This window comes from Amblyomma americanum, chromosome 4 (genome assembly GCF_052857255.1).
Source record: "Amblyomma americanum isolate KBUSLIRL-KWMA chromosome 4, ASM5285725v1, whole genome shotgun sequence".
Taxonomy (NCBI): Eukaryota; Metazoa; Arthropoda; class Arachnida; order Ixodida; family Ixodidae; genus Amblyomma; species Amblyomma americanum.
Genome location: NC_135500.1, coordinates 197,486,135 through 197,500,186, shown reverse-complemented (window position 1 = coordinate 197,500,186; position 14,052 = coordinate 197,486,135). Strand labels below are relative to the sequence as shown.

At 51.9% G+C, this 14,052-nt stretch overlaps 1 protein-coding gene across 2 annotated transcripts in view; it reads right to left on the bottom strand.

The window, feature by feature from the left end:
* Positions 1-14,052, bottom strand: part of Shrm (shroom) — a 484,278-nt gene that overhangs the window by 385,894 nt on the left and 84,332 nt on the right. Inside the window, exon 1 of one of the 2 annotated variants that reach the window (XM_077662861.1) lies at positions 7,385-7,553. The exons of the other annotated variant lie outside the window; for it this stretch is intronic. Within the exon in view, the coding sequence (XP_077518987.1) occupies positions 7,385-7,431 (47 nt within the window). The 5' untranslated portion in view covers positions 7,432-7,553. Of the gene's footprint in view, positions 1-7,384; positions 7,554-14,052 lie in introns of those variants that run through there. 2 annotated transcript variants of the gene reach the window in all.

Here is a 14,052-nt window from a genome sequence, read left to right as displayed (position 1 = left end):
CGTAAGGTAAGGGATAAAGGAGGGAGTGAAAGAGGAAAGAAGGAAAAGGGTGCCGTAGTGGAGGGCCCCGGAATAATTTCGACCACCTGGGGTCTTTAGCGTCCACTGACATCGGACAGCACACGGGCGCCCTAGCGTTTCGCCTCCATCTAAACGCAGCCGCAGCCGCCGCGCCGCGGTCGGGTTCGAACCAGGGAACTCCGGATCAGTAGTTAATTTCAAATTAATACAAATTCTAAAGAAAGTGTACAAAGAAAACGGATATATGAGATCAATACGTGCGATTTAAACATGCAAGTACAGAAAAAACCATCGAAAGAAAACTCGGAAAGAAACAACCCACAGTTATGTGTGAATAAGTATTGTGTGAGCTTGCGAATCCAAGTGTTTATACTTTCATTTCCCTTTTCTTTGCAACGCTAGTCTGACGCCATTTAGAGACACCATACAGACGAAAGAAAAAGAGCAAGGGACGAAAAACTGGCTTAGAGGAGTTGTGGGAAGCTTACAATGTGTTTCGTGTCAGCCTGCAAGTTTCTGGATTCGACTCATCCTTCCCCCGCCCTCTTTCTTTCTTTTTTTTTTCCTTTCAACTGCTGCTCTTACCATTGGTAAGAACTATGGGTATTAAACAGAACGCGGACTGAACAAAAACGTAGGGGCAATACCGATTAGAATGGAAACATTCCCAGCGGTACGGCGCGTCGCACACTTATCACATCCGCCCTATAACGGACCACTTAGTCCCCGCGAACTGCCTGCGACGTGCTGCTCCTTCAGCAAAGCAAAAAAAGAAAAGGCTGATATCACATTTACACTTTACAAGTCCTCAGCCACATGGGTTTCATTGGCCTATACCCAAGCCACGAGATATGCATGACAGTTAATGGAAACTTATACGCCTTCCAGAATAACGGTTGTGCTATAAACCGCTTAACCTCACCGAAATATCCTATAGTTCTCTCTTGACTGGCTTGATATTGTCAAGAATGTACAGTTCCGTTCATTTTTTTTTTTTTTTGCAACTGGCACATTCTTTCTGAACTTTCGTTGAGCAAAATTTGTGTCTTGTCGCCATGTGGAGATCGCTTTGGTCGCATCCGACATATTCTGGCATCATGGTGAAGGTACAATGCAGTTAGCCATTGTCATGTCAGCATGTCCCAACATTTACACAACCAATGGCAGAAGATAATGATCATTTTACTGCGATAGCCGTAACAGTGGCACTCAGTGGGGTAAACTGCTGGGTTATCTGTGTCAAGGCAGGAAATGTTCTCTGTGTGAAGCCTCCGCCTTCCAGAAACACAATTAAAAAGTCACCTCCCCACCCAATGCACACCCATCCTACACCCTGCAGAAGCGTCGCCCACCATTAACCCACCTAACTACACCCTCCGCAAGGCCGCCACTCATGGACTGTAAAGCGGTAACCGCATGAGGCGATATTCCTTCGCTATACGTCGCGCGATGACGCCGCCGTCACCCATCGCTGCCGCTGGCGCAAACCGCACGAAGCGACGGGACTCGGCGTCGAAGCGGCGCGTTTTCAGTGTTGCTCGATTGCGGCCGCTTCAGCGTTCAGTCATTTTGCGTTAATTAACGCGTATAACAGCGCTCTTAGGGTTTCATACAAGATAAAACACAATAAAAACATTGAAAAATATATTTACGTAATAATTTTATATTTAGTCTACACAAAGTCACGTGACGCAGAAAAGTGCGCCCGAGGGACGCTGCGATGAGGCGCCAGGCGACATTCCTGCGCTCTTGCGACTTATAGTGCGTGTAGGACATACCCACAACACCCTTTACTTTTGAACTTCATTAATGAGCATTTCATTAAATTCTTGCATAGCTGCCATGGTGAGGGATGCGTCGGCTGTTGCTCCGCGGAAAAAAAAAAATCGACTTTCGCGCGCAAAACGGATCGGAAGTTAATCACCCGCAAGGCATACCGTCATTGGCTAGTCTCGCACGGCACTTCCGGGCGATGGGCGAAATTTTTTGCAAACCCAGAACCTGGGCGACGCGATGAGCGACAGTGCTTCGGCGGCCCTCAGCCCATCGCGCGATGCCATCGCGCGGCGTGTCGCCGCGAATTTTCGCCTCATGCGGTTACTGCTTAACCCCGCGCTGCAGTAGAACGAAAAGGCGGCCGCGGAACGAATTCAAAAACGTCGTGGCAAACCTAGCTGCCCTTCACAAACACTCCCCATCCCGCCTCCACCAACCCCGTAAAACCACTCATTAGAGTAAAGTCATCAAAGTAATCATAGAAGGAAAACCAACCGTTATCGCAGCTTTCTCGCATCAGGTTTCATGGTCACCCTGTCAAATTTTTGTGTGACATGCATTATACGTAATAAAGCGATAGTGACTATAGCTCTACACTTGCCGTTCTCTGATTCGTTGTGTCCCTGAAGGTCTACAAACTGAGAGGCGCGCAGAAAAGCTCTTATTATAGCTTTCAGACAACACTGACCTTGCGGGCTAGTGTTAGAAGGTACAGCCTCTGTAAAAAGCATAGAGACAAAGGTGCTTGTTTCTAGGTGATGCTTTATGGCTCGTTATGCATCGCCACTGTTCAAGATCTCTCGATCGAAGCTGAAATGAACTTTCACTGCCACCCTTGCCAACATTATCCTTTCAAGCGTCCCTTTATCACGGGCGAAACTGTAGCCGCCATGAAGAGAACGCCTCTGGTGTCTTCAGCCTGCTGCCACAAGACAGTACAAGCACTGTTTACCTTCACAACGACGTCAGCACATTTTCATTCGGCTTCAATCTCTCTAACACATCAGCGAATCAAAATTCAGCCTCATAAAATCCCGGCTCTTCCTTTCCAGCTCATTTTTCCTTACCGCTTTTTTTTTATTTTCAGAATTTCATTCTGGAGCGACGCGGCCGATTGTCACAGGCATCTATAGGGGCGACGTCGAAACGATCCCACCTCGTGACGGGAAGAGCGCCGGTCAGCGTGCTGCGTCATCGGCTAAACAGCGCACCCGATACCGCGCGTGTTTGCTCGGGCATTGCGCGCGACACAGTAATGCTATAGCGGTGCACCCCCCCTCCGGCTTTTGCGCACGGTGAAGGTCACCCGTTGTCCGCTCTATTCGACGCACGCAGGGAGAACGTGAGAAGACCGCATTCACAAAGAGGGCAGCTGGACTTCCGCGCACGCATCAAATATACCCTGCAGTGTTTTCTTTTTTTTCTCCAAGCAGTGATGCGGTATTCATTGTGTTACGAAGTACGAACCCTTGTGCTTGAATGGGGTATTCTGCTTTCGTCAAATCACCAGTCATCGCCACACCTACACACGTCTTCATTCAAAGAGGTGTGCAATGGTGTTTACGGGGTTGAGAAAAAAAAGCAAGAAAAAATACGTATCACGGAGCCCCAACGGAACATATCATGTGTAGCAAAACAATAATGAATTTCAGCGCGTCAAAGTTGTACCCCTGCGCACCCTGCCACAGTGATATACCCCGACAAGTTTCGAACGGCTGGAATTCGTTTAACGCGTCGAAATCGCAGCCATGCTTTCGTGCTCCGCCTCCACCTAAACGCGGAAACCAAGGCTGGCAATCGAACCGTCGACTGCGTGCTCTGCACCACCTGACTGCTGTAGCCACAGAACGGTGGTTCCATGGCTGAATAAATTTCGTCACCGGGCCACATTCCCGTGGCCTCTGGAGCACTTCGCTGCGCACACAACCCAACCAGTCTCGGGAAGTCTGGCGCACCGTTCCTCGCATTCCATCGCACTGACCCGGTGCACGTTAGGTCAGATTCCACTGTTCACCATGGCCGTGGTATTACGCGCGTGCTTTGCGCGATCGGCGCTAGGAAGCTGCTCCCGATGGTTGGGGAGGAACGCGTGCTTACTAAGGAAACATGATCCAGCGGCCAGACCATCGCCCTCCCTTCTGTGCCATCCACAGATTCTCGGGGTGACGGGAACGTAATAAGCCGCCGGCCACCATTCCCTGCACCTCGGCGTATATAAACGCAGCCAAGCATACACGGCGCGTGCAAAAGAAGCAGGTTCCGCACTGAGCCGTGCTCCTGTTTTCTTTATCCTCCCGGGAACCGCGGCTCTCTCGGTCGGTCGGGCGATCAGGTGAGCTGCCGCCGGGCCGGCGCAATCAGATACGCCGGAGGAGAGGAGAGACGAGCACAGCCAGACGAGGCAGCCGCCTTTCGGGATCACGGAAAATTATGCGCCGGCCGGCTCATACCAGGAAAAACATTATGTAAAAATGTGAGGCACTGCCGGTAGTTACGCCGCGAAGAGGGGAGGAGGAGAGGCGACGCCAACGGCAGCACGGGCACGCCGCGGACGAGGTACGGAGCAGAGACGGAGCTTTGGCGCGCCGGAGCAGCAGGACACGGCGCGTACTACGCTGTCGAGCGCGCCGGCGTGTCAGTCATACGCGAGTGAGCGCTTGGCACATTAAGCGCGGCCGGAATTGAGGCGGAGGAGAGGTACACTACCGGCGTCGAATGAAAAGTTGATGGAACAGCTCAAAAGCTAACAGCGAAGTTGGAACTGCAACCAAACTGTGAGCAAGATGTAGGTATAGAATGCGCGGCCACGTGACAGCTTTTAAACGTAGACAGAGTGTGTACGGACCCAATATTCTGTCCCTCTCCTATGTCCCTGCATTCCTGGAACAGGCAGAGTGGAAGGAGACAAGACTGGTTGTCCATTCACTCCATTCTTCCATTTCCTTCAGGTCTTTCGCGCTGTTAGGTTGTAACGTTACGACATTGGTTATATGCGTTATGTCTCAAATAATTCGCCCGCCTTGCCATCGAGATGAATGGAAAGATAAAAGTTGGGGACGATTTAATACTGCATTTTAAAAAGTGACAACAGCTCTCCGAAAAACATCAGGTCCTTCTCCTCCTCGGGTCATTAACTTTGCATTTTGGTGTTCGCATTTGAACTGTCCCGTTTCCGTTAGATTTGGCACTGGAAATACTGTAAACACGGGTGGGGGGGGGGGGGAATAAGGAACCTCCCTTTTCCGCCACTCTCATTTTGAACCTCTTTTGTGTTAATACTAACGAAACTCGTGATGTTTTAAGATTAAAGTCGATTAAAGGAAAACACCTTGAAAACAACCGACGTATGCAACATCGTCATTAGAGGTATAAAAGCGGTTGAAAATTGATCAGGGTGGTGGTGGTCTCAGTATCGTTCACGGGTCTACGCATACGTTACTCGCGAAGCTCTTGCGGAGTCCGTGAAAAATCCATGTGTACATACACCCGCCACGTAGCTTGTCGACAAAACGATCTGAAGAATTCTCTCGGCGTGAATATCATTATTTATGAAGCCTTTTTTTTTAATAACCACAGTTCGCGCGGGAATTCATGCCGCCCCACGAGGATAGGAACAGAGCTGGACTTCCTACTTGGAGCGGGAAAACGCTCGGCATAATTAACTTTGACCCACACGACGTTAAACACCTTTGCGAAAGCCAGTTGTGTCAATTTTCACATTCGTGTCGAAAAATAGACTTAGAGACGTAACCGAGGCAAGGGACTTTTTGCTTGTTTGTTCCTCGCGAAGCTGCAAGTGCTGTGGCGCCGCCCTGTGCGGTCATTAAGAACAGATTGTGGCCACACACATTGCCTGATGAGGCTATGCCAACCACTCTAATGGAGCTCTCACGAAAACCGATCCTGCACGACCACGAAGAAATTAGTTGCAGCGACGCACGTCGATGAGATGTGATTCCAGCACGGTCTGGGTGAACCTGTGGGCGCTCTCGAAGGCGAGCGGAAAAGTGGTGGCGGAAGGAAGTTGACTGATCGGGACACAAGCGGAAGTTAATTGCCAAATCATGAGCAAGGGGTCGCTGGAGACGGTATGTTCCAATTCCGGGGCGGCACTCTGTTTTCTCTCCCGTGCTTCCGTATTGTGAACATACATGCGCTCCAAGACACAGAACACTGAGAGCTGGGTCCCAAGCACACTGTACCAACGTCACGCTGAGCCGTGCTGATTACGCGCGATGCCGATGTGCTATGGGCGTTATCAGGGTGAAATCAAAATGGGGTCCACTGACTTCCGCGTGCAACTAGAAATACGAAGGCGTGCCGTATTTAAATTGCACCATTACACGACACGAGAATCTATCGCGGGTCCGCGTTAAACATTCAAGACCGAGGATGCCATGTGAATGTGCTGACATCTATACACTGCCACGAGTTTCTGCGCCGCCACGGTTGTTATCTATCCCCATATTTCCACCGTCACTTTCTCATTCCCATAGCGACGGTACGCATGCAATAAGCGGACATTTATTTCGTGACCCACTATAATGGGAATAGAATCGTGCTATACAAGCGCGCAGTAAACCGCAGCAACCTACGCCACTGAAATGTAAAAAAAAACCTTTCCTTGTACCGACGAGTGAATTTTACGGAAGACGACGGCAGATAGTTCCCCTATAATAAGTGTATGCCGGAGCTTATCGATAGACACTCAGTAGCGCACCCCATTACTTCAAGCCGCTTCGGATAACGATAAGTTATTGACCTTAATACACGTGAGTAAATAATGAGGCTTTTTCGTAGTTCTATCACATTTGTCATGATTTAAAAGCATAGATAATCATTCCGCTAAAACCAAGGCGGCACCGGGGCAAGATAGGACAGGCGCTATTCTCCGTTTCTTCGACGTATTCTACGACCACTAGCAGCTCACCCAACTTTCCGTTCTTCTGGCAGGTAAAGTTACTAGCGGGGACTGATGAGCAATGACTAGTATTCCGTGAAAAAACGTTTAGGCCGAAAACGCGTGCGTTACGATGAGTCAGTCACTCGGTAATGCCGTTTCCATGGGCTGCCCCCGTCAAGACTGCGCCGAGGTACTGCATGACCTGGAAACGGCTTCCTGAGGCGTGTTCCAGCGATGGCATTGAGCTTGGAGTAATTGTCATTCCCAGCGAGCCGCCAACGAAGTCGGCATTCAGAATTGATAGATAGCGCTGATCGGGGCAGAACTGGGTTATAAGGCAACGGTCGCGCATTACCAACGACACGGCGTACGCGTTCGTATGATCAATCGGTCGCAGAATCCTTGATGGTGGTCCATCAACGCGTATCAGCCCGCAATCCAACACGCACGACACAAACGCCGGCGTCAATTAACCCAACACTCCCGTCAAAGGAATGTGCCGAGCACGGTACGTGCCGTCTTATTCTATCCCGCCACGAAAAGAATCCGACAGTGTCTACGCGTTGAGCACCTGCAGGAACAACCGACTCTAGGCAAATGTTTCTACAAAGATCCTCAGCTGATGCAACGGTGTACTATAGTCCTCAACTGCCACTTGAGGAAACCGACACACTATGCACTTACTTTTGCTTTCCAGCGGCTGCTCCAAGAAGCCTGTTGAGGACATTCATGGCTAGGGCATGAACGCCCCGGAGTTTCCGGCGGCCGGGCTTCTTCTATACGGAAATCCCGGAGCGTCGGCGACGACTCGGCCTTCAGTCAATCGCGGTGGGTAGTCACACTTCCTCCGCGTGGAGAACGCGACTCGCGGCGGAGGCCCGACTCGCAGGTCCCGCAGACTCTCTCATCGGAATATCGCGACGACCACAACGTGCACACCTAAAAAAAAAACACGCTCGAGGAAAGAGGCGGGCGACGCCGAAGCCACAGCCGCCGCTTACGCGCACCTGTTGCTGCTCCGTGGGAGAGAAAATGCAATCAGGCCTCGTCGCGGCGCGCTCAACAGTGAGCACGGCACGTATTCCGGGGTTCGACACGGGGAACGCACACTGAACACAGCGCAGGGACGGGCCGGTGAGGAACTGGAGCCTGCAATCCACGGCTGCGGCCGACGACGATGCACGCGATTATCCAGTCACAGAGCGCCGAGGGAGCGTAACACAGGTCCTCCGAGAGACGGCTGCGACACTGCACACCGCTGCACCCCCCGTACGCAACCGTAGCAATGCAGTGCGCGCCAAGGGGTCGAAGTCTTCGTCGTCGTCCACGGAAAAGAAGCGCGCACACGCGAGCACCGACCGCGAGGCAGCACTGAGTGGCGCTCCGCCGACAGCGTCCGTCAGCGGCCGACGAGAACCCGGAGGCGGCGTCTCTCGGCGGGGAGTTGGTTGCCCCCGGAGAGGAAAATCTCGGGGGCAGGCGGAATCGAACCTGTCGGAGCTGGGGGCCTTCTTCTCGCTGGAGGCAGAGGGACGCGACTTGGCCGTAGCCAGCAGGCGGGTTCTGGGCTGCACTCGGGCGTCGCGGAACAAACTGCCTCTACATGGCTGGCGCGGTCGGGCAGCAGCGCAGCCGGCACGCAGCACGGTCGGTGGCTGCCGTTCCTCTCGGGGGCCGGCCACAATGGCGCCGGCATGCATCGGCTGCTGTCGGGGAAGGGATACCGGTCGGCGAGGCCCTTCTCTCCGCGGGCGAGGGGGGACACCGCTCCCCCGGCCGGCCGCCAGGGGGTCCGAGGGGCCGACGGTCTTCTTGGCCCTTTTGTGTTTGTTTCTGGCCGCTGCCGCCGGAAGGGTCGGCCGAACAGCGCCAGAGTGCGTCGTCTACTCAAAACCTAATTCCTTCGCGGGCCGGCGTCCCGGAGCTAGAGACACTGGAAGCCGGAGCCAACCTGGAGCGCCGTTCACTGCCATCTTGTCCGCAGTGAAGATCCTCGAAACGCCCTCTTCGAGTACGTATTCGAATTAGAAAGCCTCGAGGCGTCTGGGGATGTCGCGCTTAATTTGTTCGTAAAGCCAGCAGTGTCGATGACACCACTGGGATGTCAAGTGCGTTGCAGTGAAGCCAGTTAACGCTAGCTGGCATCCAAGAAGACCGGCATGTCCTGGTATCGGTGGGACTTGCCACTCGCAACCCTATCAGGACCCGTAATATTTTCCTTCGTTCTTCGTGGTGATCGAAGCATTGCAGCGTAACGACGTATAAGGACAGAACTGCAAACAATCTTGAGATATTTCACCTGTCCTCATATTCCTTCCCGTCCACGAAGTTTCATTTTGAGCGGATTCATTGTTTGCGAATTCCTGCGTTGCAACCCAGCTCAACTTCTCAACCTCTCACGGTGCTTTACGGGTCGTCTCAGTTAAAGCCAAGTGCTCCCCAAACATTTTATTAATAAAGTGACTTGACCATGGGCGGCAAAACCTATGATGCGAATATTGCCACCATCCAACATTTACATGAATCCACCCCCACGTCTGAAACTCTACAGTGGGCTTCGGGCGGCAGCATGGCACTAAGTTTGTCGACTGTCGTCAACAGATGCCTGTCGGCCAATCTTGTCCTAGAATGCGTTCTTGGCGATGTGTCCATTTGCATTCTTTTATTATCCCAACAGAAGCGGAGCTTCGACGTCCAAAACAATAGTTGAATACCCCCTCCAATTCTCGCTACTCTCCACGAGGAAACATGCGTATTTTCCACTACCTTGGGGTCCTTCGCAAAGGGCCGCTGCACAACGGCCCCCTGCCGGCTGTTCAAGGAAGCCGTCCCTCGCCGAAAGAGGGAGACGATCAAAAGACAGGGGGTGGGGTGCAAGTGCCGCTGGTCCCACAAAGGCCAGACGGGTGCAGGGGAAAAATTCCTTAGGCACAATGAAGCAATACGCGTTGCAGCCGCTTTTCCTTTTTTTTGCGCGCTCCCCGCAAAGCCAAGCGTTTGCGAAGGACCTGGTGGTGCCCTTACGCGACTTTTCTGGGGGGGTCTGAGGCCACCGGAGAGGAAGCCCATGCATTCTTGTGAAGGCAGCACTTCGAATCGTTTCAAAGAGGACACATGTATTGACAGTGTCAAGAAATGCGCCTATTTGCAGGCATTAGGGAACACAACAAGAGGGAACAGCACACAAGAATGCCGCGGGCGTCTTCGCAAAAAAAAAAAAATAATAAAGCGTAAAGAAAAACTGCAGATTGATGCGCTCGTCGCTGCTCATCACTTCGCAGCCTTCCTACATCAGCGCAGTCGACATCTCCAATGCGGTCTGCACCGATACTTCGGCAACTCCAGAAGCCGCACGTACGATCATTAGAAGTCTAAAGTAGGAACTCGTCTGACGAATTGAAGCTTTCAGCGTAGGTAACGTTAGCACGCTACCCAGAAAAAGAATAAGAAAGACAGAAATTCTGCAAACCTCGCTCAACGATTAGCGGAGAATAGCAGCACCACTGTTCAGCAACGCAAACACGACAACTCTAGTTGGCGTGTGGCACCCTCCGCCCGTTTACGTTGGGGGAAACGCCGGAGGCCGCTCTCCGCGCACGACAGGTCCAGCACATGGTTCAAGAGGGGGTTCCGTGCCGAAAGGAATTCCCTCTGTATTCACACGCCGTGTGCCCGGATTATCCCAGGAGGGTGGGGGGCCCTGGCGGAAGAATTCCTTTTTGCGGTTTTGGCGCGCGCGCGCTCGTGGATAAGTGCAGGGACAACCGGTATGCTAACCGCGCGCGCCGCGCTGCATGCAAGATGTGGTGCACGTTATCCGCACAGTGCTTCTTTCCTGCGCTCTACGTCATGTACTACCTGCGGTTTTGGCGCAAAAAAAGGGGGCTCACTGGCGCCTGTATTTGGCCCACATGTACCCAGCGTTCGAATTAGCGGAAATGAGGTTATTCGTATCTGTATCACAAAATGCTTTCAGGTAAACTCTGCGCAGCAGAGACGAATGAATGTCTCTTTCTTTCCTTATTTCCTTCTTTCTTTCTTTCTTTCCTTCTTTCTTCATTTCCTTATTTCCTTTTTCTTGATTTTTGTCCTTCATATGTTCTGCCTTTTTATTTTTCCATCTCCTACTTTTTCTATGTTATTCATATTTTTCCCCCACATGAAAGCACCTTCTGCAGTAACATGCACCGGCTGCTCTCGGCAAAAAAAAAAAAAATAATAAATGACTTGGAATCTCGCCGTGAGCTGCCTGAAGAAAAAATTTAATTAACACATTTAATCTCAGATGTCGCACTTGACACACGCATGGTTTCCTTCGTTTCGCTTACATCTTTTCACATTCAATAACGACGGAACCGCGGGAAAATTATCGCTAATGGATCCGATTTCAGCGGAACGAAAGTATATTTCGTATAATTTCATAGTTATTTGAACATCACAAATAATGCTGCGCCGCCAACAAACCGCTGCACATAGTCTGCAGTAACACATCTTTCCACCGAAATTTAGAGCCTATTGTGAAGGTCCACTGCCGGAAGCTTTTTTTGTGAAGACATATTTTCTATTCTGCGAGTCACGTTTCGAATATGAACGAGCAAAATTCGAGCAGCTACAATCTAAACAGTAAGGAGTAAAGGAGGGTAAGCTGCCCTATAGAGCACCCTCCTTTATATGAAAGGATTGCGCTACAGGATAGTGGACTTTTTACTTCCATACAGGTGTATTCGTGTTCAGCGTGTAGCGTTAGGTGCCACTTCTGTTAAGCTAAACCAGTGTTACTGCCGCGGTTGCCGTGGCTGGAGAAGATCTTAACGCCACCGAAGACCTACTTTTGGAAGCGCTCGAGCGTCCGAGGACAGTCCATCTTCCCGAAGGATACGCCAGGTGCACGGACAGTTCGGCAGTGGTTGAAGTACTTGACGTAAAAGCGACTAACTCGTTTTCTTGACCTCTCCTTGCCCCCCCCCCCTCCCCCCCCCCCCCCCTGTCCCTCTTGTTTCGACCCCGTCCCGCCTCCTCTTATGCCGTAAAAGCCTCTCTCGACTGCGCACGTCACTCGGGGATCGCAAACACGGACTTTGGGCGAACAATATAAGACAACGTCGTCGAGCGTAATACAGTTGCTCGCGGTATAACCTTTCGAGTCAAGCACCGAATTGACTATGGAAGAGCGCGCGCCTGTCGGGACGCAGAAGCGCTTGCGCCCGGTTTCCATCCAGACGGTCGACTGTATATATAGGGCCCGCAAACTAACAAAGTAACCACATCCGCGTGCACCTAATACGCCGAGGCCGTCGGCATTGATCCCGAAAACCCCGCGCAGCTGGGCTTCTTGTCCTCCCTCCAAACCGCCCTCGCCCCCTGGCCTCACGGTTCGAATACACAACACACTGCCGAGGATATTGGCCAAGAAGTATCGAACCGTTGCCGCAGATTCCAAAACAAAGTAGGTCGCCGCCGCGCTGCCCAGCTCTAGATGGAGTGACCAGAACCGATGATGGAGACCTCCGCAACGAAACAACGCGCGCGGGTGGGGATGGAGGGGGGCGCTTTGCGGTCGGAATCGTTGCCCAGAACGCGTCTCCGAGCTTTCAGGAGCGCTTCCGTGTCATCCAGACGAATTGCTTGCTGCTGCCGCGTCTCGCGCGGGAGCTCGCTCATCGTTATGCCACCGCTGTTCATGCGCCCTCATCAGCGCGGCGCATCGGTTCCTTCTCTCTCTCTTTCCCTTTCCTTCCTTCCGCCCAGACGCGAGTGCCGCCGCCGCTGAGCGCACTTTGACGCACACGCCCGGGCGTTCAGTCAGAAAACGCGAGCGGCACACACATGAATAGCATGAATAAATATGTCGCGCCTAACAAGCGTGAGCGGAAAAAGGCAGCGATCGCTCAGACTGCGCCCCCTGTCCTGTCCCAAACCAATGAGAAACGGGAGCAAGCGCCTTCAGGAGCCGAAGGAAATGTATAAAGGTACAAAAAACAGGTGGCACGCGGACCACGAGGAACTTGGAGCGCGTCGGTGCTTTCGTTCTGGCAGCTCTCCACAGACACGTCCGCGCTTTTTAGCGAGGCACGAGGGCTAGTCTGCCCGCTGCAAGGCATTGAGAAGTAAAGAAAGAGAGGAGAGACCAGAAGGTCATGAACACCGCTACCGCCCTGGTCGAACGGACGCCGATACTCTGGCTGTCAACGTGCCAAACTTCATTTTTGCTGCCGTTTCCCGACAGTCTGTCTACCGTTGGTGGACGACGTGGACGTTTCGCGGCAAACCGGAAGGCATAAGTATGCGCGGCTGGAAAAGGTCTGGCGTGGCCAAGTTCGTGGTCAAGAAATCACCGGAACCATGCACCCCGCAACCACCTTTGCAATTGCCTCCCAGTTCTTCCCTTGCACAAATTTCTTTAGACAGTCTATAGATTGTAAATAGACTTCTGTCTATAAAGTCTATAGACTATGTATAGACACACCCTAGAGAACAGTCTACAGACAATACAAACCCCATAGACAGTATATAGACAATCTATAGATTTATGGCCATACACTTTTAGTAGACTTTTCTCTATAAACAGTCTATAGACATTGGATAGATAGAGAGAAATATCTATAGGAAGGCAATATAGTCTCTAAGAAGTCTATAGACTGTCTATAGACCATTTTGTAAGGGTTGTGTACAAACGAGCCGGGAGTTTCGTTAGAAAACCGTAGAAGTAGCAGTGTCCGAACGTCCGAGGCCACTTTTGTCTTTCCTAATATGCGATCGTCCACTGCCCTATACGCGGACGCTATCCATCTCAGAAAGCCCGCAAATATTAACAAGATTTCAAACAGGTTTGCGGAACCAACATGGTGACAAAAACCATTTGTGCTTTGGACCGTTGCTTTTGTCGGCCATAGTCCCAAAAAAGGCTGCGGCAGCACGTTTCCAGCCCGTCGTGTACGAAACATCGAGTCGCTGCTCAAAGACACGACACTTAAAGGGGCTGTGAAGGGGGCTCTAATAAAGTTGCGGCATGTCTGGGATATTGAAGCACGCCGCTTTACGAATAGTGTCCAGCAAGAATTTTTTACATGCGCTTTGTAGAAACTGGGTTATCTGTAGTCAAAATTTGAATTTCAGCGTCTTCGCGCCTTTCCCTCTCCTCTCGTCACTTTTTGCACGCTGGAAGGTGGGCGCTCCATCGCCGACCACCCTCTGCGAGCGGAGCTTCCCGACCAGCCGGAGCTAAGCGGCTTATTGGCCGCGGCCACGGTAGCTGCCTGACGTCTGAAAGAATCTAACCAATGGCCACCTCTCACCTTGTCTACGCAGATGCGGGGGACGGAGGAGGGCGCGAGCATGAAAAAGTCGCCGGG